The sequence below is a fragment of the Paramisgurnus dabryanus genome, chromosome 8, assembly GCF_030506205.2.
Source record: "Paramisgurnus dabryanus chromosome 8, PD_genome_1.1, whole genome shotgun sequence".
Taxonomy (NCBI): Eukaryota; Metazoa; Chordata; class Actinopteri; order Cypriniformes; family Cobitidae; genus Paramisgurnus; species Paramisgurnus dabryanus.
The window spans coordinates 33,582,393-33,610,255 of record NC_133344.1 but is presented as its reverse complement, the minus strand read 5'-3'; the positions used below and the strand labels follow the sequence as shown (position 1 = coordinate 33,610,255).

General features: G+C 35.8%; 1 protein-coding gene across 1 annotated transcript in view; it reads right to left on the bottom strand.

Annotated features, from left to right (window-relative positions):
- gbe1b (glucan (1,4-alpha-), branching enzyme 1b) overlaps positions 1-21,753 on the bottom strand; it is a 185,812-nt gene extending 164,059 nt beyond the window's left edge. The window contains exon 1 of the mRNA XM_065281611.2: positions 21,576-21,753. Within this exon, the coding sequence (XP_065137683.1) occupies positions 21,576-21,673 (98 nt within the window). The 5' untranslated portion in view covers positions 21,674-21,753. The remainder of the gene's footprint in view (positions 1-21,575) is intronic.
- Positions 21,754-27,863: the final 6,110 nt, after the last annotated feature.

The window sequence follows — 27,863 nt, the reverse complement described above, 5'->3', positions numbered from 1 at the left end:
CTTTTTAGCAAAATTATCGTCATTTTCGCCAAATAAATAAATAATGTACGTTTAAAGGTGCCGTGTGTAATATTTAGAAGGATCTCTTGACAGAAATCCAAAATAATATACAAAACTATATTGTTAGTGGTGTATAAAGACCTTTCATAATAAACCGTTATGTTTTTATTACCTTAGAATGAGACGTTTTTATCTATACACAGAGGGTCCCCTTACGTGGAAGTCACCATTTTGTGCCGCCATGTTTCTACAGAAGCCCTTAACAGACACACTTTTCTTACTAAGTTGTCTCCGACGATGAGATGTTTTTCCGGTGGCGGCTACTGTGCGTTTCAAAAGCGAGGGGTGAGCAGTGGACTGAGAAGTTGGCTGCAATTTGCAACCTCACCACTAGTGCCGCTAAAATTTACACACTGCACCTTTAAGCCACAACTTCTTGTCTTGCACTAGCTGTCGTGGCCTTACTTATTACGTAATCACCTCGAAAGGTCATGACATATCTTTTTACGAAAGTGGAACATTCCTAAAATAATTTTTTCAACCTCTTCTCCAACCCATACGATTGTTTTGATCGTTTGTCTGTTTCCCCAATTACGACCAACAGATGCGTTTACTAAATTAGCGCCTCTACTGGCATCAGGTGAAGCTTAATATATTAGGGTATGAAATTATACATTTGGGTATAATTTTGCTATGATGACATGCATTGGGATATGATTTTTATACCAGCAGTATTAACTGTATTTGTATTATACGTTACACATTTTTTTAGGCATTTACTACAAATAACGTACCCATTTATTTATTATACAGTATGATAAAACACATCACACACAAAGTGATGACAATCTTCTGTAAATATCAGATACGGTGTACACTGGTTTAAAAACTGCTGCCTGAAGAAGCAATGATACATCATCATTGGGTCTCGTGACTGATTGCTTCATTACTTTAGCTAAGAATGTGAAGCGCTATTGGCTCTAATGGTCCCGTTTATGTTTGAATCAGATGTTGATTCATGGATTTCTTCATATAAAGTAATCGTATGGTTTCAGTTTGCAAGAATTGCAACATGAATTGTATGTAATACTTTTATCCTGTTGGTTTTGTGGTGAATTTATGCAATACATAAAATGCAGTAAATGAAATGTGGCGGAAGAGCACTTAGTTTGCAGTAATATTGACGGAAGTTTGAACGAGAGAGAAGCAGCCAGGAGTGATGATGTTAATGTGCGCCGAGGTCGAAGTGCTGCAAACTAAGTGCAGCAGTTCGACTAAATGTGCAACTAAATCGCCACGTTTTATTTTGTGCCAACATACTTACTCGTGTAACTACTCATGTAACAGTCTTTAAATAGAAAAACATGGAATTGTTTGGTGGCTTCTAAATTCATCCCTGTTTGGATCCTAAGGAATGAATGGGGCTAGGCTAAATGCTAACACATTCACAACGCGCTGTACAAAGATTAAGTGCATGCATTGAAAAAAGATAGATATGTATTCATTCGTCTAAGTTGAGGTAAGAACAGAGTTAAATTTTGAAAAACTGTGGTGTTTTCCTTTAACTGCTCTGGAGCTTTGACACCTTGTGCCATAGCACATACACTGAATTGCATTATGCAGAATTGAAAAAGTATTAGACATTGACCTTTCCTCTGTCCTCTCCATTTTATTCTTTTAAACTCCTAAAAATAAGGTTATAAAGGCGTTCTCTGCAGCAATACTAGAACTATTTTTAGTTCTTTAAAGAACTTTTTATGTCAAAGAACTATTTTTTATCTTTTATAGTAAAGAACCTTTTCCACTACAAAGAAGATCCCACAAGCCTTCAGCAGTTACAGCATTGTCCAGGTTAAGGGTTGGTACAAAAGAAATGTACAAAAGCAAAAAATGCAAATCCTGAATGCAACTCTAGTATGCTTTTGAAAAAGTCATCTGGCAAATACATAAACGGTTGAAAAACTGGTAAATATCATGCATTTGCTCCTTTACATTGAGCCATAAAGCACCATAAAAGTATCATAAGACTCATACACCAAGAAAAACATTTATTCTGTATAGCTTTAGAAGACCCAAGACTGTAATGTAGTGCTTGTTTAGGGTCATGTGGACCACTTTTTATAGTGCTTTTTATTACTCTGGAACGCCCCAGTGCTCATTCACCTTCATTATACTGACAATGTCGCCATGATATTCATCAAAAATTCGCCTTTTGTGTTTCACAGAAGAAAGAAAGTCATACGGGAAATCTGCGCTCAGAAGACATGAAGCGAAACTAGCGTTCCTGCAGATTAACACCAAAACAAAAAATTAACAACTCCACGCAACGCTAGTCAAAAGAATTAAAGAACGTGTAATGCATACAAATTAGCATGTAGCGCTTTGTGCAAATTCATATGCTTTACCCCAGGGGTCTCCAACCTTTTTGTGAATAAGGGCTACCACAATAGATAAAACAATTTTGAGGGCTACTTTTTTGATATCGTCTACTTAAAACCTTTTTGTTTTAGTTGTTGGTTTTATTTTATTTTTCTTGTTTATATGCTTTATCGTTGTTTAAATGTGCTTTGGCAGGCAACTCCGTGAAGGTAACCATGTTGGAGACCACTGCTTTACCCATTACTGAAACTTACCATGAGGTGGTTAATCCCTACACACACTAATTTTACAGTTTCATGGTTTTATTTTGTGGTCAGCAGTTTACACCACTTTTTGTATGTGTGTACCAATAACAACGTTATTCCTGTGACTAAAGCTATTATTCCTATCATTCTACAACTATGATCAGAGTAAAATCACACAAAAATCATAAATTGTATATGTTAGTGTATAAATGTTTATTAACTGAAGCATATTTAATGTAATAAAGTAACAAAATGTAGCTTTGTATACTGAGCATTTGTTGGCCCTTATGTTCACATTTGATGAAAGCATTTATTAAATGAAAAAAAGTAAACTATAAACTGTAAAAAGTGACATTTCTCTGTGTTACCAATTGAAGTAATTTTTTAAGTTGATCCAACTTTTCACTTTTTACACTGTATGTGAAGAAACATGGAAGTTCACCTGACACTAAACATTTCATACATTAAACTAAACAGACCTAAATAATAAAATAAGTAAAATAATGCAAATACAACTATTAGAGATGCACTGAAAGGAAAATTCTTGGTCGAAGCCGAATAAAATAAAACACTCAGCCGGAGGTCGAATACCAAACAAATCTTCTTTTTTTTTTTGCCAATTTTCTTCATTGCACAACTTACATTTTCAGAATGTCCTTTTTACTATATCTATTTTAAATTATTTAACAATTAATTTTTTTAACATTCCTTCAGTCATTGTAGGATGGGGCCTTACACCGGATCACTTCTCTGATCAGTTAGCTATAGATAGACTTTTTAAAACTGTTCCATTTACATTTGACCACATAAATGAGTCTTGGCTAAACGAATATTAATATAAAACGATCTTCTATTCCCGCACAAAATGCAATTAACCTATTCATTAATCTGCCTTAGCAAAATTGCAACAACGCTTTTATGCAGCACTGTACTGTATGTTAAGCAGCGGACGCGCGTCTACGTGCACAATCAAGCACGAGCAAGGGAGAGAGGGAGAGGGAGAGAGAGAGAGAGAGAGAGAGGGAGAGGGAGAGGGAGAGGGAGAGAGAGAGAGAGAGAGAGAGAGAGAGAGAGAGAGAGAGAGAGAGAGAGAGAGAGAGAGAGAGAGAGAGAGAGAGAGAGAGAGAGAGAGAGAGAGAGAGAGAGAGAGAGAGAGAGAGAGAGAGAGAGAGAATTTGAATTTTAACATCACTTTATTACATACAAAAAACATTATCACAATACTAAAATACAATAAGCACCAATGTGACTTATAAAAAATTCACACTGAAAAAGTAAAAACCAAATCCCCCTCAATTAGGCAACATAACGCCTCATCACAACACCAAATGTTTTCAAAAGTGACAAAATCGTCCACCAGCTTATAATAATTAAAATCAATCAAAATCCTTGATTGCACCATGTTTGAAAATATTACACTAATATCTTGACTCAAATTTTGCTCAATTTTCTTTTTTCTACTCATGTAAACTGCCATTTTAGCTTGGCCCAAGACAAAGTTTAGCATCTGGCATAGATATTTTCTTTTCGCCACATACTTAAAACCTAGAATAAAAACTTCCTGAGAGAACACTTCCTTGCACCTGCCAAAAATATTCCCTACCAGATCAAACAAAGGTTGTAATCTGGAACAAAGCAAAAACACATGAAAGAGGGTCTCTCTCTCTGCACAAAAAGGACAAGCCACATTAACATCAGGATTCAGAATTGAAATAAAAGTATTCACAGCAATAGCACCGTGTATCACCCTCCACTGTAAATCACCTATCTTTTTGGCCAACGGTGGTTTGTACAATGCCCTCCACTCAGGTTTCATATCTGCATCCAAATTAAAAAAAGCACGCCAAGGAGTATCAACTTTCATATTTAAAGCCTTTTTGTTAAAAACAATCACACAATGCTTATAAAGTGTTTTTCCAGCACAAGAAAAAAAATCCACATTCTCAAAATCAACAGAGTCCAAAAAAACACCAGAAAAACCTACCAAGTCCAGTGATATAAACAAATCAGGAAAGGAGTCCATAAGGTTGTTTTTCACAATTCCAGCACAAAAGTCTTTCAGCAAAGACCTTTCTGATGACATGAGTGCTGCCTGCCACTTTGACAGAAGCTGTGCAACTAAGCGGGTTGATCTAATCTTCAAACATTGGGCTACCGCCTCTTCATTCTTAAAATCAGGTCCGGATATATCCAATAAGTGGCCCAAGGTAATGATTTTATTTTCAATGAGTGCCTTATTGAGTCCCGGGAAATAAGCATTTTCAGATAAATCCAAACGTGATCCATGAATTAACGGTTCTTGTAGGAGCCAATGGAGAGATTTCAAATTATCTGTTTGTTTAAAGTCAAAAAGACTCCAAACTTTAAGAGTGTTCCTGTAAAATACTGGCAAGGTAGAAATGCTCAACTTCAAAGGGTCCATTAGAAAAATAGTTCTATCCAGTCCCAAGCTTTCTGTCTTACGTAAAACCACATAAGCAGCAGCACACCATTTTAAGCTACTTGAACCCATTAGCAACCTTTGAGCAAACTGCAACCGAAAAGTTGCTAATCTGCTTTGTAGATGTATTAAGCCATGTCCACCATTCTCTTTGGGTAAAAATAAAATGCTCTGCGGGACCCAGTGCATCTTATCCCAAAAAAAATCAACCAATAAAGCTTGAATCTTTGTTATCAAATGAATAGGAGGGTCAACACACATCAATTTATGCCATAATGAGGACGCAACCAAGTTGTTAATAATTAAGATGCGCCCTCTGAATGACATTGCTGGCAATAAATACTTCCATTTATTGAGACGCCCTCTTATTTTTTCCATGACACCTTCCCAATTTCTTTGTGTTGTTGATTCGTCGCCCAAAAACACACCTAAATATTTAATCCCTGATTTTACCCAATTTAGGCCTTCAGGCAATTGTGGTCTCCCATTTGACCACTTGCCCAGTAAAACCGCTTCACTTTTTTTCCAATTAACACTTGCCGAAGATAGTTCTTTAAAATCAACAAGTAATCTTGACAAAGCCTCTATGTCATTTTGTCCGCTAATCATTACCATTACATCATCAGCATATGCAGATAAAACAAGATTGTCATCACAATTTGGCAAATAAATACCCTGAAGTTTAAGTCTTATTTGGTGTAAAAGAGGTTCTATTGCCAACGAGTATAACATACCAGACAATGAACAACCCTGTCTGACACCTCTAAAAACATTAAAAGGGGCACATAAACCACCGTTAACCTTCAGTATACTCTGAACGCCACTATAGAGAACTTTAATGTGATTGATAAAATCTTGACAAAAACCAAAAGCTTCTAAAACTCTCCACAGATAACTATGCTCAACCCGGTCAAAAGCCTTCTCTTGATCGAGCGAAATTAGGCCAAAATCCAGGTTAAGCATCTTGGAGATATCAAACAGATCTCTAATCAAAGAAACATTATCAAAAATCGATCTACCGGGAATGCAATAAGTCTGATCAGTATGGACTACACACTCCATCACCCCTGCCAACCTATTGGCCAATGCTTTGGAGAGCAGTTTATAGTCGGTACAAAGTAACGAAACAGGTCGCCAACACCTAATATCTGTTAGGTCGCCTTTCTTCGGGAGGAGGGTTAGCACTGCTCTACGGCAGCTCAAAGGTAGTTGGCCTTCCGCCAAACTCTCACTCAGTACATCCAGCAAATCTTTGCACAGTACTGACCAGAAAGACTTGTAAAAGTCAACTGGTAATCCGTCGAGTCCTGGAGCCTTCCCAGACTCCATACCTTGTAAGGCTTTATACACTTCCTCCATCCTCAAATCACCTGAGATTTCGGTGTTGGCTTCCTGCGACAGCTGAGGCAAATCATCAAAAAAAGTACTATCATCTTTAAAATTATCCCCAATCTCATCTTGATATAAATTTTCATAAAACAAAGCCGCTCTCCTTCGAATGTCTGCAGGGTCCGTTAAAAAGGTGCCAAATTCAGAACGTAAGGCATGAATTGCCCTACTCTGCCCATTTTTCTTTTCTAGATTAAAAAAGAATTTTGATGGAGCATCCATCTGGTTCACCCTCTGGAACCGTGACCTGACCAGAGCCCCTTGCGTCTTAGTTCCCAGCAAATCTGCTAACTGGGTCTTTTTGTTTGCCAATACGCCTACAAAATTACGATCACCAGTTTGTTCAACCAATTTTTGTAAATTTAAAATTTCAGTCTCCAAGATGTTCATATTAAAATTAGTCTCTCTAGTGACGTTTTGCGTATACTGTACACAAAATTGTTTTATTTGGGCTTTGCCATAATCCCACCACTGCCTCAACGACTTAAATGAGGCTTTTGTGTTCCTAAAATCCGACCAAAACAATTTAAATGTGTCCTTAAAATATTTATCTCTTAACAGGCTAGTGTTAAACTGCCAATATGCACTCCTTGGCTTTAGAGAGTTAACAAACACAAAACACTGTACCATACTATGATCAGAGAAACCCAATGGAGTGATCATACATCTCCTTACAATGTTACATTGGTGCTTAAAACAATAAAAACGATCCAGTCTAGCAAGAGAAATAATATTATCACGCACATGAGTCCACGTATACTGCCTCTGTGTCCCATTAAATTGCCTCCAAATATCACATAACTCATGCGTCTTAATGAGTTGGATTAAACGATTTCGAGAAGGCATATGAGGCTCAACGTGGTTCCTGTCCAGATTTGACATTGTACAATTAAAATCTCCACCCAGGAAAAAGTAATCATCATCACAAACATTCTGTAATGTGGAACATAATGAGTTTAAAAATAAAACTCTTTCCACTCCTGACGTTGGAATGTATACACAAATAAAAACAAACGAAAAATTATCAAAAGTGGCCCTTACTCTTAAAAGTCTTCCCTTTACTATTTCATCCACCTGATAAGAGGATGGAGTAAAATTTTTAGCGAAAAGAATGGCAACTCCTCCGCTGGATGAAGTATTATGACTCAGGACAGAGACCCCATCCCATTCTCTTGCCCAATCAATAGCATTACTTAAATCACTATGCGTCTCTTGCATCAAACAGACATCAATTTTTCTTTGTTTAATCAACTCAAACATTTCAGCTCTTTTTTTCATTTCTCTGGCTCCGTTAACATTCATCGTTGCAATATTAACTTCACACATGTTCAGAAAAATAAAAATAAATAAAAAGAACACCATTCTACGTGAATACATCAGATCGAAGGTTAAAAAACTAAACTTTGTCTTCTCCATCATTAGTATTGTCAGCAGTGAGCTTCCTAACTATTTTCTTCAATCTGTACACCTCTTTGTTTGTAAATAAACCCTCTGACATAAACAGTCTAGTTTTATTTACAAACTGCTCATTGTCAGAAAAGAACTGATTTACATTTACCCCTCTCTTATTTTTGGTAGCTCTAAGAAAGAGTTTAATGTCATCTACATCATAGTTGGAGCCAGAAAAGTCATTTTGTGAAAAACTAACACTTGAATCAGAGGACTCACTTCCACTCCCCATTTCTTCCTCATCAATATGATCTTCCACATCAACTCTTTTTGCTTTAATCATTTGAGAATCACCAGGTTTTTTCCTTTTTATTGGAACTTTAAAAGCACTCTGTTCCATCTCTAATACACTTTCATCATCAACTAATCTAGGCTGCAAACCCAAAAAAGTGTTACTGCCTTCCGTTATGTCTGCCCCTGCGTCAGACCGAGTTTTTGGGTGTTTTGCAATTTCAGCGTTCAGTGGTGTGTTTTCAGCATTTCCAGTTATTAAACTATCTGTTGTTTCCCGAACAAACGTTTCATCGGGTAATCTCATCTCCACTGAGTTCGCTTTTACGGCGGGTGGATTTAAATTTGATGGTCCAGCTTGAACCGCATCACTATCACCAGCCACCGAAGTGTTTTTCCTCGGACAGGTACGAATTAAATGACCCACTTCTCCGCAATTGAAACACTTAAACATTTCCGTTGTGACATAAATAACGTAATCAAACTCGTCTACTTTCAGATGTAACGATAAATCAAGATCCTCGTTTTCTTTAAGGATCATGTAAACAAAGCGTCTGAAAGAAACAACATGTTTCAAAAGCGGAGAATTACAACCAATCGGGATCATCTTAATAGGCGAAACAATTTTACCATACCGTGACAAGATTCTCACCAGTGTTTCATCACTAATGAATGGTGGCACATTTGACAGTAACACTTTTTTAGATGGCATGGATAAAGGAAGTACTGGAATAAAAAGCCCCTCAATGACTATACCAGTTTCAACAACCTCATTTGCTTTCTCAACAGAGCTAAGAAAAACCACATTGGCACTGTTCATTTTCGAAGCGGACATAATGTTTTCATGACCAACAACCTCTCCTATAGCTATACAACAATCCTCTACGCTCACTGCAGCCGCTACTTTAACACCATGGCGACGCGTGAGTTTACTCAAAACTTGTGACCGCGGGGCCGCCATGCTGACCGTACCAAATACGGTCGCACGCGCCCCAGCCAAACAGTAAGTGAGCTAACAGCAAAAGGTAAAACACCCAGCAAGAAGAGTAAGAAAAGGCGAAAAACTCACTCACACACTCCAAACCACGCTCCCGCAACTCCACTCGCGCTCAACAGTCACACCGGAAGTGAGAGAGAGAGAGAGAGAGAGAGAGAGAGAGAGAGAGAGAGAGAGAGAGAGAGAGAGAGAGAGAGAGAGAGAGAGAGAGAGAGAGAGAGAGAGAGAGAGAGAGAGAGAGAGAGAGAGAGAGAGAGAGAGAGAGAGAGAGAGAGAGAGAGAGAGAGAGAGGAGAGAGAGAGAGAGGGGGACAAGATTGACAGGAGATGACAGAGGAAACAAAATGCTTTTGTTAAAGGAGCAGTATGTAAGAAATGTTTATCAATTAATCATAAAATGGCCCTGATATGTCACTTGACATTAAGAAATCAGTTTCATTTCAAATACTTATATCACTGACAACAGTTGTCTGGCAAGGATATTGTCATGTAAAAAGTGGAGTTGCAGCCCTCAGCTGATGTTTATGTTGTCATGTTGTGGATTGGCCACCAGTTGTGAGATTGCAGTACCAGTTTTGACCACAATCCTACATAATGTTCCCTTAAATAAACATTATTTATCATTTAATATAGGCGTGTTTATCATTGTCATGGTTTTAGGAAGTTTTTATTACATACTACTGATCCTCTTCGTCGTTCTATGACATGAGATTAAGAGCTAAAGTCCCTTGACGTGCTTACAGGTTTCTTTGAGAAACAACTAGTTGTGAGGAATGAATTTCAAGTCCAATGATTTAATTCCCTCTATTTTTATTTTATGGTGTTTGATTTAACTTTGTATTAGTTATGTCTTTAATGTATACCTTGAACTTTCTCTTCTCAGGCTGCCTCGCACAGCACGACCAGGTGATCATTTGACAAATTAATTGCTGCAGAAAAAGAACATGAGATTGTGTTTGTTACTCACACCCTGATGAAGGCTTGTAAGCCGCAAAACGTAGGTGTATTTGTCATCTGTTTTTAAAATATTAAGCCATGTGAACTAAAGGCTTTTTAACTTTTTCCACATTATTCAATTTCCTTGGAGACTCCTTATTTATTGAGTTGAATTATCCCATACATCCAAAGAGCACAGAGAACATAAATTTACACCCCGTGCAGCACTTCTTTTGCATTCTTTGCTCTGAAAAAAACTGAGCTGAACTTTGTATTATATATTTTTGTGATGCCGCCGTGTCTTTCTTATACGCTGCTTGGTGTTCAAGATGGCTTGATTTTAAATAATAAATGAAACTAGTAGTGCTCCAATTTTTGGCAAAATAATTTTGGTTGCCGAACAATCGGTGCACCCCTAAAAACTCTAAAAAGTTACATCTATATAGTCTATATGCATAAAATATGTCTACAGTATAGTAAAATTTGGATTGCACTTTGTATCTGTTTATTAAATTAGTTATAAGTGAATCTGTAAAGACAGAGGTTCAGTCATCTGTGATAAGTGTTATCAAGCGTCTGACTGATGCTGACAGATCTACATTTCCGAAAATGTAGGTGCTAAAACAAGTTAAAACTAAAACAAAATTCAAATCTAGTTGAATTTCAGCTTCAGTCGATAAGTCAGTTGCTTGGCGTCTAGAGACATTCCTGATGCATTCCTTAAGGACGTTAATACTATAACTATATTAGCGTCCAAAAATGGAGGTACTGTAAATGATCTGTTGTTGCTTCACAATTTCACTGCCGAATACCTTTCCTGTAAAAAAAAAGCATCTGTGAAAGCTAGAGGCTCTCTCTGAAGACTAAAGTTGCATTTTTCACTAGCATGCAAAGCATACTCTTCTGTACATCTTTTCAGCTTGCTTGTACCAAGTTTTATATTAAATAACACCACTACCTACTGGATATCTTTCCAGACAATCTTTCTCAAGATCAAGCATTCTCGATCTCCTCTTAATGATGGCAAGGAAAACGATCTGTTGGTTAAAGCCTGAGCCACCTACCGTCACGCAATGGACACAAAAGATAAGACAAGTTTATTTAATGGAACGGTGGACAGCACAACTGCAATTAAAAACCCCAGTTTCTGAATGAAGATGGGATCCAGTTATTAACTTTCTGAAATAGGACATAAGCCTATGCATTAAATCATCTTAGAATTACGGGCCGTTTCCCAAAAGCTTTGTAACTTAAGTAGCACTTGAAAATCATTGTAGATCTACGAGTGCTCTGGAGTAATCGTTCATTCATAAGTGCATCGTAAGACAACAGGGTTACAAGGTCACCTGCAGGACAAAAAGCAAATTGCACTCCTGCAAGGACGATAATGTAATGTTTTAAATGTTTATTATTTATTGGGTTCTTCTTTGTTTATTTGTTTAAATTACTTAAATGTAATATATTTAAAATTCAAATGAGAAATCAAATTTAAATGACTGAACAAATTAATAAATAAGGAAAACGTAATTTGGTACAATTTTGGTAAAAGTTGGTACTAGCAAATTGATAAATGGTTCTTACCAATTGCTGCTATTATTCATCTACAGTAAAAAAAAAATGTTTTGAAAGTTAATGACATCCGATTAAAGAAACCAAATAAATATTTACGGTACAATGCAATAATCCCTAATAATAATCAAACATGGATAATAAAAATAAACAATAATAATAATCTATAATATAAAACGCAGAAGGCATTTTCGCAGTTGGATGAGTCCTAACTAAATACGGAAAATATATTTTTATGGACAAATTATTAAAACATTTAAAAAGTCATTGAACAATAATGAATAATATTACACTGTAAAAAAATTCTGTAGAAATTACAGTATTACTGGGTATTACTGGCAACTAGCTGCCAGTAACTTACTGTAGATTTTACATTTATGTTTTTGCTCGCAACAGTTTTTTTAAAGTCAAATGAACATGAAACATTTTTAGTCTTTATCTTCTACAGTAAGTTACTGGCAACCAGCTGCATAATTACAGCTAATTTTTATTTAAAAATATTAGTGCACATCGGCTGAAGATCATTAGCCTAAACAAGCTTCTGCTACAAATTCGAGTCATTCTATTGTTGACATTTCAGCACTTGACAAACGGATAGCGACTAGTAAGAGGCACTTAAAACCCAGCTGCGAGCGATCGTTTCACGTTCATCTTTGGGAAACGCACGTAAATGAACGAATGTTCATTAAGTAGCTCGTAGAAAGCGCTCTTAAAGGGATACTTCACCGATTTAGCATTCAGCTTTGTATCTGTAGAAACCCGGCAGTATTACTGAATGACCATGTTTCCCTCCCTCATTTCCCCCTGAGAGGAGAGATATCTGCATTTTGGTTCTGCAAAAAAGTCCTCCGATGATGCAAAAATCGTCATATTACATCATCGGAGGACTTTTTTGCAGAACCAAAATGCAGATATCTCTCCTCTCAGGGGGAAATGAGGGGTGGAAACATGGTCATTCAGTAATACTGCCGGGTTTCTACAGATACAAAGCTGAATGCTAAATCGGTGAAGTATCCCTTTAAGTGCTAAGTTCAATCGGGAAACCCGGCCTGAACGATATCTTCCTCGTATCGGTATATTTGAGGAGTGAACGCTATTCTTTTTAATATTAAATGATTTTTAAAACTGTTTTAAAAGCTATTGTTATTGTTCATAGTCTGAATGCCCAATTGTAGTAATGCGTAAGATGTACACGTCAACAAACAAGGGAAGTTTGTATGGACAGACCCTCGCTCCCTTAATTTTGACCGAGGGAGTGAGTCTACTTCATATGTACACTTCAAGCAGCTCCATATCCCACAATGCATCACGATTGTGACATCACTTCAGCAACTCGCGCTTTGCACATGGAGGGGGTGGTCTCCACTCTCCATGTGATCAAGGGCTTAGGGCGATACTTTTGAACCTAATTTAGTAGTGGGCACTCGTATAACGTAAGCAATGACGTACATCCGAGTGAAAGAGACTGAGGGAAGTTAGCGAGGGAAGGTCATAAAAAACGAACTGGAACGCACGGCTAGTGTTTTTTTATTAAGTGAGATTTTAATTCGGAAGACCTCTAGCAAGAAGTACATTTTCAAAAGTTGAGAAAAGCCCCTCTGTGACACAGACATACTGAGTGAAAAGAACAGATGGACAGGCTTATTAATATTGTTATTTTGGGTATAACAGACTGACAAGGTTGGAATTTAACACAGAGACATTTGAGACCTAAGTATTAACTTTGTCCTCTGTGGGATCAACTGAACAGTTTATATAACTCACTTCAAAGTCAACATAACACAGAACTAAGTTTCAATGTGTATGAAACAGATTATTAAACAATAAAACTGTGGCTTAATTTCAAAAACTGGAAACTGGTTGGTTAAAGTGGTCCTCCGCCAACCATAGATTGTGAACAAGCTATTTCATGGGTCTGTTAAGCTATACGTTTTTAAACAGCTTTTCTCTCCTCAGGCAAAAGTCAGTGACCAAGCAAAAATACATTGCGTCAATACAAGGTGATTGGAACACTGTTCAATCTAAAACGGGTGCATTGCACACAGATTTGTTTGTAATCTCTCTTAAAGGCAGAAAAGCAGGCAGTCATGTCCTATGTGTGCCGAATGGATCATAATGACAACATGTAGGGAACTGACACGTTCATGAACCTCAGCGAATGATGAGCGAACAGAAGAAATGCGTATCAATCACCATCTGGAGTTCATGGAGTCTCTTTAGCCATCCGAATTTCTGACTCTTCACTCCCATAACCGACGCTCAGCTTGATTCAGAGCTGCCCGCAAAGACCTAGTTGATTTTGACAATTGTGCTTATAAGAAACACTCGTGTTGCTCAGAGGTTTTCGACGCTGGGTTTGATCAAGAGCCGAGCAGCTATTTCGTTGGCACCTGCCTATGTACAATTATTCATGGGGAGTTTTGGGGTCCAGGCAGGCGTTTGAGCCTTGCCCGGGGCAGAAGAAGAAGAAGAAGATATCTAAACGGGCCCTGTTTTTCAACATGAAGAATGTGCCACACAGACAAAATGCTCAAAATGCTATCAGGGTCTTGTGTAATAAAGTGTGCAAGCATCATGGAGTTATTAAATATATTATTATAAGAAACAATAGCAAATATCTGAAGGATGCAAACGATGCCAGCAAAAAAATCAGTTCACTCAGCGGTCATCATAGCAATGCCTCCAGGCAACGCATTTCTGTAAAGCTATGCAAGTGTTTGGGGAAATAAATGTGAAATATGTCTCGATAACATCTGTCTAATCAACAATAAAATCTGACAATAAGTACAAATTCTGACACTTTAGCTCCCTATGCTGTGTACTCAAAAGAACACTCTGTTGTGTTAATACATAAAGTTTTACCTCGCAAAAGTTTGCATCATCTTAATACACTAGCAGGGAAAATTTGCTGTATCAAATATTCATAATGCCTCCTGCGTGTTTTGGTTTAGTTTGGCAGCCCGTCGGCTATGTTTGCTCATGCAGATAACATATATTCAGGGCTATCTGTAAATGATTAGCTTCTGTTAAAGTGATACACACCAGTTCACCCTATTAGAGTGTTTGTTTATCAGGGTACAAGGGTACTGAGGTCAATACAAGGGTTGCATCACAAAAATATATAATAGAAAGTTCAGCTCAGTTCCATTGGACTTGAAATTCAGTTTTATTTAAAGAAAACTGCATAAATTAGAGGAAAAGAGTTAGTTTTGTTGAATACGTATCAGATGTTGTAGTTAAGGAAAGCAGTATGTGAACCCCTAGACATGAACTGGTCTTCTACAGTGATTTGCCATAAAATGTGATTTGATCCTCATCTAGGTTACAACAATAGACAAACAAAATGTGCATAAGCTGACAACACACAAATAATTCTAGTTTCTTGTATCTTTTTTCATTAAACATTCACAGTGTGAACATTCACAGCCTCCCAGAGTTGTTGCCTCCATAAGGCTGAAAAGGGATACAAAACAATTTTAAAATGTTTTGACATCCATCAGTCTACAGTTAGACAAATTGTCTATAAATGGAGACCTTTTAATACTAGTCTTCCTAGAAGTGGGCACACAGCCAAGATAACTCTTAAGGCACAATGCAAAATACTCAATGAAGTAAAGAAGAGCCCACAAGTATTAGCTAAAGGCTTGATGACATCATTAGAACTGGCACACATCTCCGTTCATGGTCTATCATACGTAAGTCTTTGAACAGACACGGTGTCGATGGCAAAACACCACAGAGAAAGCCACTGCTTTCCAAAAAACATTGCTGTGAGCCTGACGTTTGCAAAAGAGCACCTTGGCAAACCCCAGTGCTACTGGGAAAATATTTCATGGACTGATGAAGCAAAAGTTGAATTGTTCTGGAAAAATACTATGGCGCAAAAAGGGCACAGCTTACCAACAGTAAGCATCATCCCAATAGTGAAGTGTGGCGGAGGGAACATCATGATTTGGGCATGCTTTGCTGCCTCAGGGCCTGAACCACTTGCCATCATCAAGGGGAAAATTAATTCCCAAGTTTAACAAAATATCCTACAGGTTAATGTCAGGGTGGCTGTCCGCTAGTTGAAGTTGGTTGATGCAGCTGGACAATGACCTTAAGCATGAAGTAAATTCACCACAGACTGGCTTGCTTGAAGTAATTGCTGCCAAAGGAGGTTCAACAAGCTATTAAATCCTAGGGAACACTTACATTTTTCTCCAGCACTGTGAATGTTTAATGGGTGTTGTCAAAAAAGACACAAGAAACTAGAAATATTTGTGTGTAAGTTTTCAGCTTATGCACCTTGTGTTTGTCTATTGTTGTAACCTAGATGAGGATCAGATCACATTTTATGGCAAAGCACAGTAAAAACCAGTTCATTCCAAGGGGTTCACATACTTTTTCTTGCCACTGTATATAAAGTTAAATAAAGTGCATAATATACTGAACTCAGGGTTTCCCGCAGAACATTTGTTAGTTAAGGTGGTAGGGTTGTACAGGTGGGCGGGCCAGGGGCGTGTCAATCAAAGGGGCGGGGCGTATGCGTCATGATAAAAATATTTTTATTTAAAACACTCAAATAAACTCAATTTTGAAGAAACTATGACAGAAAATGAACACATACTAGATTATTAATAAATTAAATGTTTTATCAACAGGCTAGTTATCCTTCAGACAGTGACGGACCATGTCTTTCTCTCATTTCGGCCATGTGGCGTTTGGTGGAATTTTTTTTGGGACGACCTAGTTAAGGTGGTAGGGTATCCCAGCTTAGGTGGGCCGCCCGAACTGAAAAGTGCTGCGGGAAACCCTGGAACTTTGATGCTCATGCAGGTGACAAAGTCTGGCTCATATTTCTTGATCCTTTTCAATTTATTAAATAAATAACTTTTATTGTAGTGTTTTTAAAATTTACTTATCTGTTATGACTTATATTTTTTAATGCACGTGCCCTTATTTATTTTTTTAATTAAAAACATTAACCTTTTCCACTCCCGGAAGTGACCGCTCATAAGAAATGTCGCTGGAACAGGGGTATCTGCACTTAGCAACATGGCACAACTTCCAACAATCAAATCAGTTTTCGGTGGATAAAATCAAGAACCACAATTTATTTATTTCAAAAGCTGTTTTACTGGTATATACGTCATAAAAAGGAAATGGTGACTTTAAATGTTTCTCCAAACACAAATAATGTATAGCATATATACAGTATATTATTATATTTTAGGAACTTATATTATTAAAAATATATATTATTATATTCACGTTGAAATCTCTTTTTTTAGACAGAAAAAATATTTTGGTTTAAAACTTTGAGCTTTGTAACTTTGCAGATCTTATACATGCCCAAACAGCCACATAAGATAACACACTAAAGAAAAACAAGACATAGCATCATATGACTTCATTAAAATGTATTAAATAAATATTTTAAAGAGCACCTTTATTTTTAAGATTGTATCTTGAGATATTTAAGCAACATTAATGAATGTTGAAAATACACATCTCATGTATTTTTAGAAAAACATTCCCATTTGCCTAAATTCTCATCTCTTTGCGGTCTAGGAGAAACAATTGAGACCTCATTTGTAATTTTTTCATTCCTATGGGCTCTCATACAAAGCAAATTAAAGTACAGAAATCTGAAATGTTATTAATCTTCATTCTAAAAAGTTTTCACAAAGACTTTCTTAATAACCCGAGGTTCGCTGAACCCATGTGGTTTTCCTCAGTCAACCTGTGACACACATTTTACATGCCAGTATTCCACTTTTGAACACCAGTCACACGGAGAAGGTTAAAATTAGCAACCGTGCACGTGTATTCAGATAACTCGATGGCTACCCCTCAAGACTTTGGTGTTAATTAAAACGATAATGAAGAACTCCATTTCACTTGTCAGTGGTCTCTATGGCTCTAATGAATGGAGAATGTAAAGTCATAAATATGCAAACTGTGCCACGCACACTTAATCTGTGCAACAAGGCAATTAGGCAGTGTTATCATTACAATCAAATGTAAAGACAGTGCCATAAGACTGCTCATATCATGCATTAAAATGATGGGTGCTGAACAGTCAGCTTTCTGACAGCAGCACTCACAGTATTGAAATTAAGTGGGCATCTAATTGGTAGGAAGCATTCAGAGTCTCTAGGCAAAAGCAATGAGAAAATCTAGAGTACCAATGTTAGTGTACAGTATGTCAGTGCTTACTCAAAACATAAATCTCTGTTAAATTAAAACTATAATTATGAATGACTTTGTAATTATACATATATGGATGTGGTCACCCTTATCCATCACTTTTCACTAAGTCTTAAGTACTATTCGGACGGGCTTAGTTTTGTATTTTAGTCCCGTCCAAATGCTTCATGTCAGTAATCATTACGGACAATGTCAGTAAAGATTACGGCGACTTTTACCTTCTGTAAAAAGGTCCGGAGAAATTACCTCAGGTAAATCTAATCCAGTGCGAATTATACCTGCTGTAAATATACTGTAATTCATAATTCATTTTGCGGGTTTCTTTCAAATATAAAAGCGCTTAAAGAAGCATTTACTTGCATTTTAGGCAGAAAAACAAGTCAGTGGCCAGTCAGTTTCTGAATACCACGACACACAGACTTAAAAAAAAGTCAAAATCACTTCTCAGAGGCACTGTTTCTGAAACTGACGTCAAAGTACCGCGAGAGTGATTCAAGAAATGCGGAGAAGTCTAATTTCCACTCACTCTTGCTGTACTTTGATGTCATCCGTCTGTCAGTTGTTGTGGCGCCGCTTGAAGTCAAACACACCTACTGTGTAATCGAGTTGCCCCTCCCACTTCTGAACGTTTTACTGAGATTTTTTTAATCCTGTGCCAATTGACCATCAATATTACAGACGTCCTGACCTGTGGTAAAATTATATTACACCATCTACCCCCGTGAAACTAATCCCGTCCGAATAGGGCTTTAGAGCGGATATTCCCAAACTAGTGGTCCGTGAGGGTACTGCAGGTGGTCCGTGTAAAGGCAAAATAAGAATATGTATATTTTAAGAATATGTAAATAAATAATATTGATATAAGAAAATTTAATTGTCAAGTTATTGTGTGATTACTAAAATAGGCCAGTGGCGCTCGGCCGTGAAATTCCAGTTCAGTGCCGTTCAAAAATGGATCGGTGTATGAATATGTGGCAGCCGTTTTGTGCAGTAAACTTTCTTTAACAAACTTGTTGTACTGATGTGATGGCCAGTTATAGTTTTAGTGCTAGTAAGCCTATTTAGAGGTGCAGATTAATTCAGGACTGTGTGTAGACATATTTTATAATGAGTATTATGAGGTGGTCCGCGAAAATTCTTGATTACAAATAGTGGTCCACACACACAAAAAGTTTGAAACCCCTGCTTTAGAGTATTAAAGGGCACCTACTGTATATTCCAGACTAAAAGTTAACTTTTTTAATAGTTTGGCGGGTACTGGAACTTATAGGCAGGTGCGACTTATACGTCAAAATTATTTCATATGAATCAAGAGAAACGGTTAGCATCCACAACCGCGAGAGTCTGCTCTATGCTGCTCTTGTATTTATGTAATTCAATAGATTCAGTGATGTGGAATGACTTCGGGACCTTTGAACTTAATTTGGTTTGTCGTGTTTATTTAGCCCATTCAGCCTCCCTGGTATGTTCCGTATGCTATTGTGTATCATGTAACTAACTGTTAAAGGCGCTCTAAGCGAATAATGTGCGACGTCACTTCCTGTTGATGTTTGAACTGTTTTCAAACAGACAGAGCGTAGCTAACTCCTCCCCCTCCCCCTCCCTTCCGTGCTTTCATGAACGCGCCCAACCCCCACCCCCAAATCCTTCTTGTCGTTTATTGGCTGGAATACTTTGTTTTGTTTTGTGCTGGCTAGGTTTGGCCATTTGTTGATATTGCCGTTTGTGAAGCCTGGGCTGTCTACAGAGATCGCGTTTTTTTACAGTTTGATCAGCGGACAGGCAGCAAGCAGATAGTGAGGAGATGTGTCCGGTATGTAACAAAAAATGTTTTATGGTCTAAAACACTTCAATTCGCTTAGAGCACCTTTAATGTTACTTTAACATGTACGGACACCTATTCTGCCTGGTTTTTTGTGCTATTGTTTAGTTGAATAACTTGCCTTTCCAGATTAAATGTCTGTTCTTCGGTTTGGATTTTGTGAAATAATTTTCGAAATAACCGTGACGTTTAATCCAGTGCGACTTATATATGTTTTGTCCTCTTCAAAGCGCATGACTGATGCGACTTATACTCCAAAAAATATGGCATTTCATTGCTAAAAAAATATTTTGTGTGTATAATACAATGTGTTCACGTGGTTTATGGTTAAAAAATACTGAAAAAAAAACCTACCACGTTTACAGTTCAGCCATGTTTAAATGATATGGTGTAAAATATGTTAAATATGTGTTTTTAATTCAGCAAGTTGCCTCCAACAATCATCATCTCAGTAACAAAAACACTTTTGCACCAATTTGTTGTAACTACAAGTGTCAGGTGTAATTAGAGTATAGCAGACATCCCACCTTGCAAAAACTTTTTTCAGGGAGGTAGCTCCCAGACCCCCCCCCCACACACACCAAAAGATGTGTATTTTTAGGGGGTGCCACTGTTTTTATTATGCAACCTCCGGAGGATGCGGCCTTTTTACTGAGAAATGGCCTAACAGAGCACAATGCTAGCAACTTGCTAGCATGGTGCTAGAGGTCAAGGCATATGGGTTAGCTTCCCAGCAAACATACATACTGATAAAACAATACTTTTAATGCACTTAACAATAAGTCTTTCCATAAGCTTGTTTAGAAAAAGTAAAAAACATAAATATAAATACTGCAGTGTGCCCTGTATAATAGATTATGGCTAATGTCACACATATAATGCATGCACAAAATCTGCATACTACACAGTATACATAAACAATATGAGAGGTACTACAAAAACACTAATAACAAAACCACATCTCTAAAATTACATGGACGTTACAATAATAACAATGCAAAATGTAACCCTTTCATTTGCAACAAGTATATAACACAGCTTTCTGAAAAACTTGATTCTGATTGGTCAGTTTGATATTCCCCAAAAACAACAGCTACTGTAAGACACAGCTAAGCGCTCAACTTGGCCCATACTACCTTTGTGTTTAATGTATCACTTATGCCATGGTTACAAATGAGCTAATCAAATATTTCAAATGTTTATTTTATAAATATATGTGTTCAATTATTTACTATAATAAACAGGATAATGTACAGTCAGTATAAACCTGTCAGTATTTTTTGAAGTAACAACAAGCTGAACTATCCCTCACTTATAGGGGTGGGCGGGGCCATGGGCTGTCCGTTACCATGCCCACCTACTGTATATAAATAAAATGAACCTACGACGTAAGCTAGCTAAGCTTAGGGGGTTAACAGGAGAGACAACAGGAAATAAACGTTGTGGTTCTATCGAAGTAAGTCACACGTTAATAAAACGATCCTAAAGTGACACTGCTCTTTCTTGCCTGCTCCATTTTGTTTAAAAATGACGACCTTGAAAACTACAGGACGCGGCAAGCACGCAAGCTTTGCAGGCAAGTGCAATGACTAAAATAACAATAATAAGACTACTATACATGAAAAAACAACACATGTTTTCCTCAACGATCAAAACCCAGCTGTATTATTTAACTTAGAGGTTATACACAGAAGTGAACTGTCATTTCAGCATCAGCATATTTAGTGCAACCCACCAGATATCCGTATTTGCCCCTCAAAATAAATGTCAAGACACTCAGCAGCTAAATAAATCCATGCGATGAGCATATCGCAGCTGTCTCTTATTAATATATTGAATTAAACATCTCATTATTATTGCTTGTCATTGTGCGTTTGGGACGGGCATGGGACCATGATCCAGCGATAATACGCAAAAACACATTTACCTCCTCTGGAAGTCCTTCTCAAAGGATTTAAGGTAGGGATCCATTTGCAGCAAGGAGTTCAAATGAGGAATTGACACATGATACTTTGAATCTGCCATGTTCGCATCAGACCCGATCAATGGATCACCGAGCGCCTCGATCAGATCCGCTTTTACTCTGTGTAACTGAGCTGCAGCTCGGGTTGCAGTGTCATATGAGAGCGGTGTTATCTCTCTATGCCCTGCCCATATCAAACAAACTGCTTGTGCGGGCTATTTAATATGCATTTTAAACAGTAATGTTTCGTGTTTCTTTAAGGGCAGTGCGGAAGTGTTCGCACAGAGTCACGGCAAGCGGTTTATTTAACTTTATGCCCTTGAGAAAGCTGTCTTGTATTTGCTTGTAAGACATATTGCTGCTAGACATCTCCTCATTCTTGCGACCTCATATGTTTTTTATTATTTTTTTAAAAGGTTATTTCATGTACATAAATTGCTATTCGTTTCATTTTATTTTGTAATATTTTTAGACACAAAAATTATATATATATATTTTTTTTTACATAATTAAAACATTTAAAAATGTTAAATTAAAAAGTAAAGTTACTTTAAATCTTTAAAGCAATGGCTTTCTTATTTGTGAGATATTGGTCATTACATATTTATTGATTTGACATATTTTATCATAAAATTGTTATAAATATTATACATTACGTTTTTGTGATCTAATTTTGATAAAGATTAGATAACATTTGTATATTTAAATTTTAATTGTCAAACTGCAGTACTACAGTATTTACTTGAAGTAAAGAACATAAAAGGTTATTACAAATCAGAGGTGAACACTAGTGATTTTCTGTGTGTACAGTAGTGAAAATTTCATTTTTCAACCATCTATAATTTATTAATATATTCTTTTAATTACTTTTACTTCACTTCATTCCAAAGCATTGTAACCCACTACATTTCATATATGTATTATTACATGGAGTACTTAATGTGGTACTTCATTTTACTTGAGTAAAAGTTAGAAAGTGCTAGTGCTACACTGTGAAAAAAAGTGCACTTAATTTTTAAGTATATCAACTTGCATTTACAAGGATTTTCAATTTACATTTTTTAAATTGACTAGTGTTGAGTGTCTGTAACTTATAAAATAAAGTTGAATTAGCTTAACATCAACTTCATTTTATAAGTTAATCTAAATCCAACTTGATTATACTTAAAAATGTAAGTACAAAAATATATATATATAGTTAAGTATTATTAACTATATTATTTATGTAATTAAGTATTTAATGAAATTTATATAAAATGTACATGGTACAAAGTAAAAGCAGCTCTATTATGTTTTTAACAAATTAAAAATTACGTTTTATGAACTTATAAAATTTTATAATTTTTTTAAAAATAAAATTTACTTAAATGTGTAGCAGATGATTTTCTCGAATTTTAAAAAAGAACCGCCTTCTCCACTTTAAAAAAATAATGCAATTGCGCAACACTCCTGATTGACAACTAGAAGGATCAATAGTCTTGATGATCCACCCAGAAAAAGAAAATCCTCCGCAATACCTTTAAATTGGTAACACCTAAAATATTTATACATGTTCAACTTAAACTTTCTCATATTAAAAAACTTCAAATTTTTAGCCAATTGAAATAATTTCTAAAGTTGATCCAACTTTTAATTTTTATGTTGTGGAGGTAAAAGTGTGATCTACTTAAAAGTTTTTAAGGGCCTCGGAACCATTATATGTGGGAACCAGGCTCGAGCCCACCTCTGCAAGCCGACCAGGGCGCGATTACCACGGCAGAGCGATCACACTTGTAAACAAACCATGCGGTTTGGATAGTGTGAGTGCACCCTGAATTTCTCTAACCAATGCAGCAGCAACTGGTGCACGAGGGATGTGCCCTTTCCTTAATACTAACCCTACACAAACACACACATTCTGGTTTCCCTGTTTTATGGGGCATTCCATAGACGTAATGCATTTTATTTTGTACAAACTGTATATTCTATTCCCCTTACCTACCCCATTCCCTAACCCCAACCATCACAGAAACCTTTCTTGTACCTTAGATTTTCAATAAACATCATTCTGTTGGATTTATAAGCTTGTTTCCTCATGGGGACCACACAATGTCCCTACAAGGTCACAAAAACACTGGTATTCCTATCTGTCCCCACAACGTGATAATTACCAGGTACACACACACACACACACTAATATGCTGTTATACTCCATATAACTCAATGTACAAAGCAGAAATTAAGCTCTGATTTAGTTTTTAATTAAACTCTGTTGCACAGGGCTACTAAAGATTTAATGGTGCCACATGGTGATCAACAGTAAAAATTACAAATTTTAACTCTTTGCAAAAGGAAAAACCACCACGATCAAGAATGCATTCTTATATGATGTTATGGCTTTCCAATCAAAAAGTGACGTTATAATGGAAGTCAATAGACCAAAAACTGCCACAAACAGTAAATGAGGGAGAAATTTTTTTATCTGATGCTGCACAAAAACTAAAAATGCATCAAAGCAAATGTTTTTACTAATCTTCACTAAAAAAAATCCAGTCCACAATCACTTTTTATATTTAAAATCTGTTATTTTGTGTGTTTATCCCCAAATCAGTGACAGCACATATGAATTTGGCTATTAAAGAGTTAAAATCATGGACTTTTTGTAAACATTTGGTAGTTTTGATCTGTACTAAAAAAATTGAAAAAATATTAATCTGATACGTTTTTACAGCTTTTTAATTTAGTGGATGTTTTCATCCACAAACAACCCCCGAAAGGTTAAATTTGCCCACGGTCAATTGTTGAGTTTTCAAAAAATGTCATTTGGTTAAGTTGTGGCCAAATTAAGACAACACATCCCCAACAACACATAAGGGTTAATAAAAAAAGTGTGACCATTATGAAAAAGAAATGCCTAGTTTAATATTTTTTTGGGGGACCATGCACATTTTTTTGCTTTCGATACCCCTGAGGTTAACGTTTTCAAAAAAAAAAAAAAAAACACTGTACATAAGTTGTGTGAAATACTTCATTAGTGTCCACCTCGTATAAAAATGGAGAAAAAGAAATGGCGGCCAATTACCTGGACCTATTATACCTGGACCTTTTCCTTCTACATAAAGTATCTGGATATTTACTTGTAGGCTTTTTACTATGAAATACCCCCTCAGAAATGAATGAAGAACCTTTTTTATTCACAAAACTTTCTTTAAGGTGATAAAAAATTCATCAGATTATAACAATGTATGAATAAATGTTTTTTTAAGAACCTTTGACTAAATGTTTTTTTGAGGAACCAGAAAAGGTTCTTTTATGACATCACTGTGAAGAACGTTTTAAGCACCTTTATTTTTAAGAGTGTACTATAGTACATGGAGTAAAAATGATTAAATAAGGCTTAGTATAACCCAAAAACCAAGCATACTGTATTTTTTTGGTTTCTGTTGTGTTTATAACATGTGACCATGGCCACATTTTTTTTTATTGAGATTTATACATCGTCTAAAAGCTTTTTATTGATGTATGGTTTGTTATAGGACAACATTTGGCAGAAAATCTGGAATCTGAGGGGGTAAAAATCTAAATATTGACAAAATCCCATTGAAAGTTGTCCAAGTTTTTAGCACTGCATCCACTAACAAAATAAAAGTTTTTATATATTTATGGTAAGACGTTTACAAAATAATGTCATGGAACATGACCTTTACATTACTTAATATGCTTATGATTTTTGGCATAAAAGAGAAATCAAAAATGTATTTTTAACTATTTCTACAAACCCGTGCTACTTAAAACTGATTATGTGGTTCAGGGTGCCATACTGTATGGAGATGTAATATATAGTAGCAAGGAGAAATGCTTTTCGCTCTAACTGCATGGACTGACATATTGCAATGTTAAATTTTCTTGATCTTTATATCCTACAGCATACTGAGGGTAGAATGTGCATATGTTACATGTCACCGCTACAGAACACTACCATATGGCTTGATTAGTTTCAAGGTCAGATATAAAGACAGCGGTAAGTATTCACTTAGATGAGAAAGAACAACAAATATATTTTATAGCCTCAATGAACCACTTTTACAGCTATTTGAATTCAACATCAACATTCGTTGATCACTACACAAATGGTTTGCTTTGGCAAAATAACTGACGTTGTGCTGCTGCCCTTGAATCAATGCATGCACAGTAAGGCCACAAATAGTCCATATTTACATATGCTGCCTCAGATATCACTCTTTGGACCTGGTTGTGCTCACAATCACCCGGAGATCATATGGATCGGATGAGAGTTTTATGAAAAGCATGGAAATGAAGAACTAAAATCGTGATACAATAAATGCTTTTTGTTGCCTTCATGTTATGTATGCTGTTGCATTTATTACATATAGAGTGAAACATCTCAATATGCTTGGGGTTGCAAAATATTGTAAAATAATGTAATAAGGAATATGCCATGCCTAATTGCAGAAATTAATGTAAAGTATTTCCTGCAGGGCTTTTGCATGGTTGATGCCGATGCTGTTTATCTGAAATCTGCATGTATTTGATAAAATTAAAGCCCTTTATCAAAGCATGAGCACTCCGAGCATTCCTCTTTTAACTTTGGTTGCATCACACTTGATTTTGAAACGGTCCAGTTTGATCAAATGCTGAAAAGTAAGAAGGAGAAAACTTTATGTGGAATATTATTCGAAATATCAGTGTGACTAACATCATATCAGTTTTCATTAAGATTTAATCAGGCACTAAAGATGTAATCTCATTATAGAAAAGCAGACAGATTAAATATGTGCTACCGTGCCTTTACAAAAACATGTTCTTCTAGACCGCTTAACTTTCAGTTTTCAATTAAATCACCTGAGTGTTTTTTTAGCTTGACATTCGCTGTAAAAGCATCTAATAACCCAATATTATTGCCATCTAAGGTCATTTATACCTTTATGAGTGCATTATGCATTTAAATATCATTGTGGTAATATTCATGAAAATAAAAAATGAAGGTCAAGGTTACTCTATGAAATGTTGATATAATCATGTGCTTTAAAATTAACAATATGATTCTGCGGGTTATTGAATTGAAAATTTTGAAGCAGGTGGAGGTTGAGACTAAGGTCAGGGCTGCAGGATATATTAGAAATTTAGGGAAGGATACAAGAGAAAATTGGGCAAAGTTTTTGATATATTTTTTATAAAAACAGAATAATATATATATCACTGAAAAAAATTATTCATTGAATTTAATCAATTTTTTTAAGGTAAGTGGATGCAATTATTTATTTAAGCTACATTTAAATAAAAAAGATTAGTAAAGTAAAATAAAATATAAAATGTTTGTTTAAATGTAGCTTAAATAAATTGATTACAACTACTTACCTTAAAAACATTGATTAAATTCAATGAATCATTTATATATATATATATTACAATCTTGACACAAATCAAGAAATTCATAATTGTTCTATATTCACACTTGAATGTTTCAGTCTGAAAAAATGATTCTGTGTCTTAGTAAATTTAACTTAAAAGAAATTATTAAATTCTATTAAAAGTAAAAATAACACAAAAAATGTAAGTAATTCTAAACTAACAAATTATTGAGTAAATTTCACTTAAACCCAAATTTGTTAGAAGGAAATTTTGTGTTGAAACTTCTTGAATTATTTAAGTAAATATAATTAACTGGGCAGCGGGCTTGTACTTCCCAGCATGCTTTGCATGGGACTGCATTTGGAGAGTAAAATTTGAAATTAAACACTATTTTTTGTGTTTTTAACAAAAAAGAAAGACTTGTTAGTGTTTCGGGTTAAATTATCTTTGAGATTTAGAAGAGTTTCTGTTTTGAGTTTTGTGGTTACCATCAGTGGTGCTTGTGTATAAACAATGATGAAATTCATGATGTAAGCAGTAACTGTGCTTATGCCAGACCTAATGAGTCTCTTCTTACTTGCTCAACATTTTGTGGAAGTTAAAATAGAATAAAAAATTATTGGATTAAACTTCATTTTAGTATGTAGAAATTAAACCTTAATAATTATGAATATAATTAATCTGAAATTACTTATAAAATAGAATACACTCAATTGATAAATTATAAGTACACTCAACTTAAAAAACATATCTGGAGTTAGATAAATTCATTGTGTGCATGTTCTTGTGGTAATAAAATTAAGTAAATTCAACATAACATTTTTTTCAGTGCATTATGAGATTTTAAGCCTCTTTGGCATATTTCAAAATTTGATTGACACAATGAACCACAATTAAAGT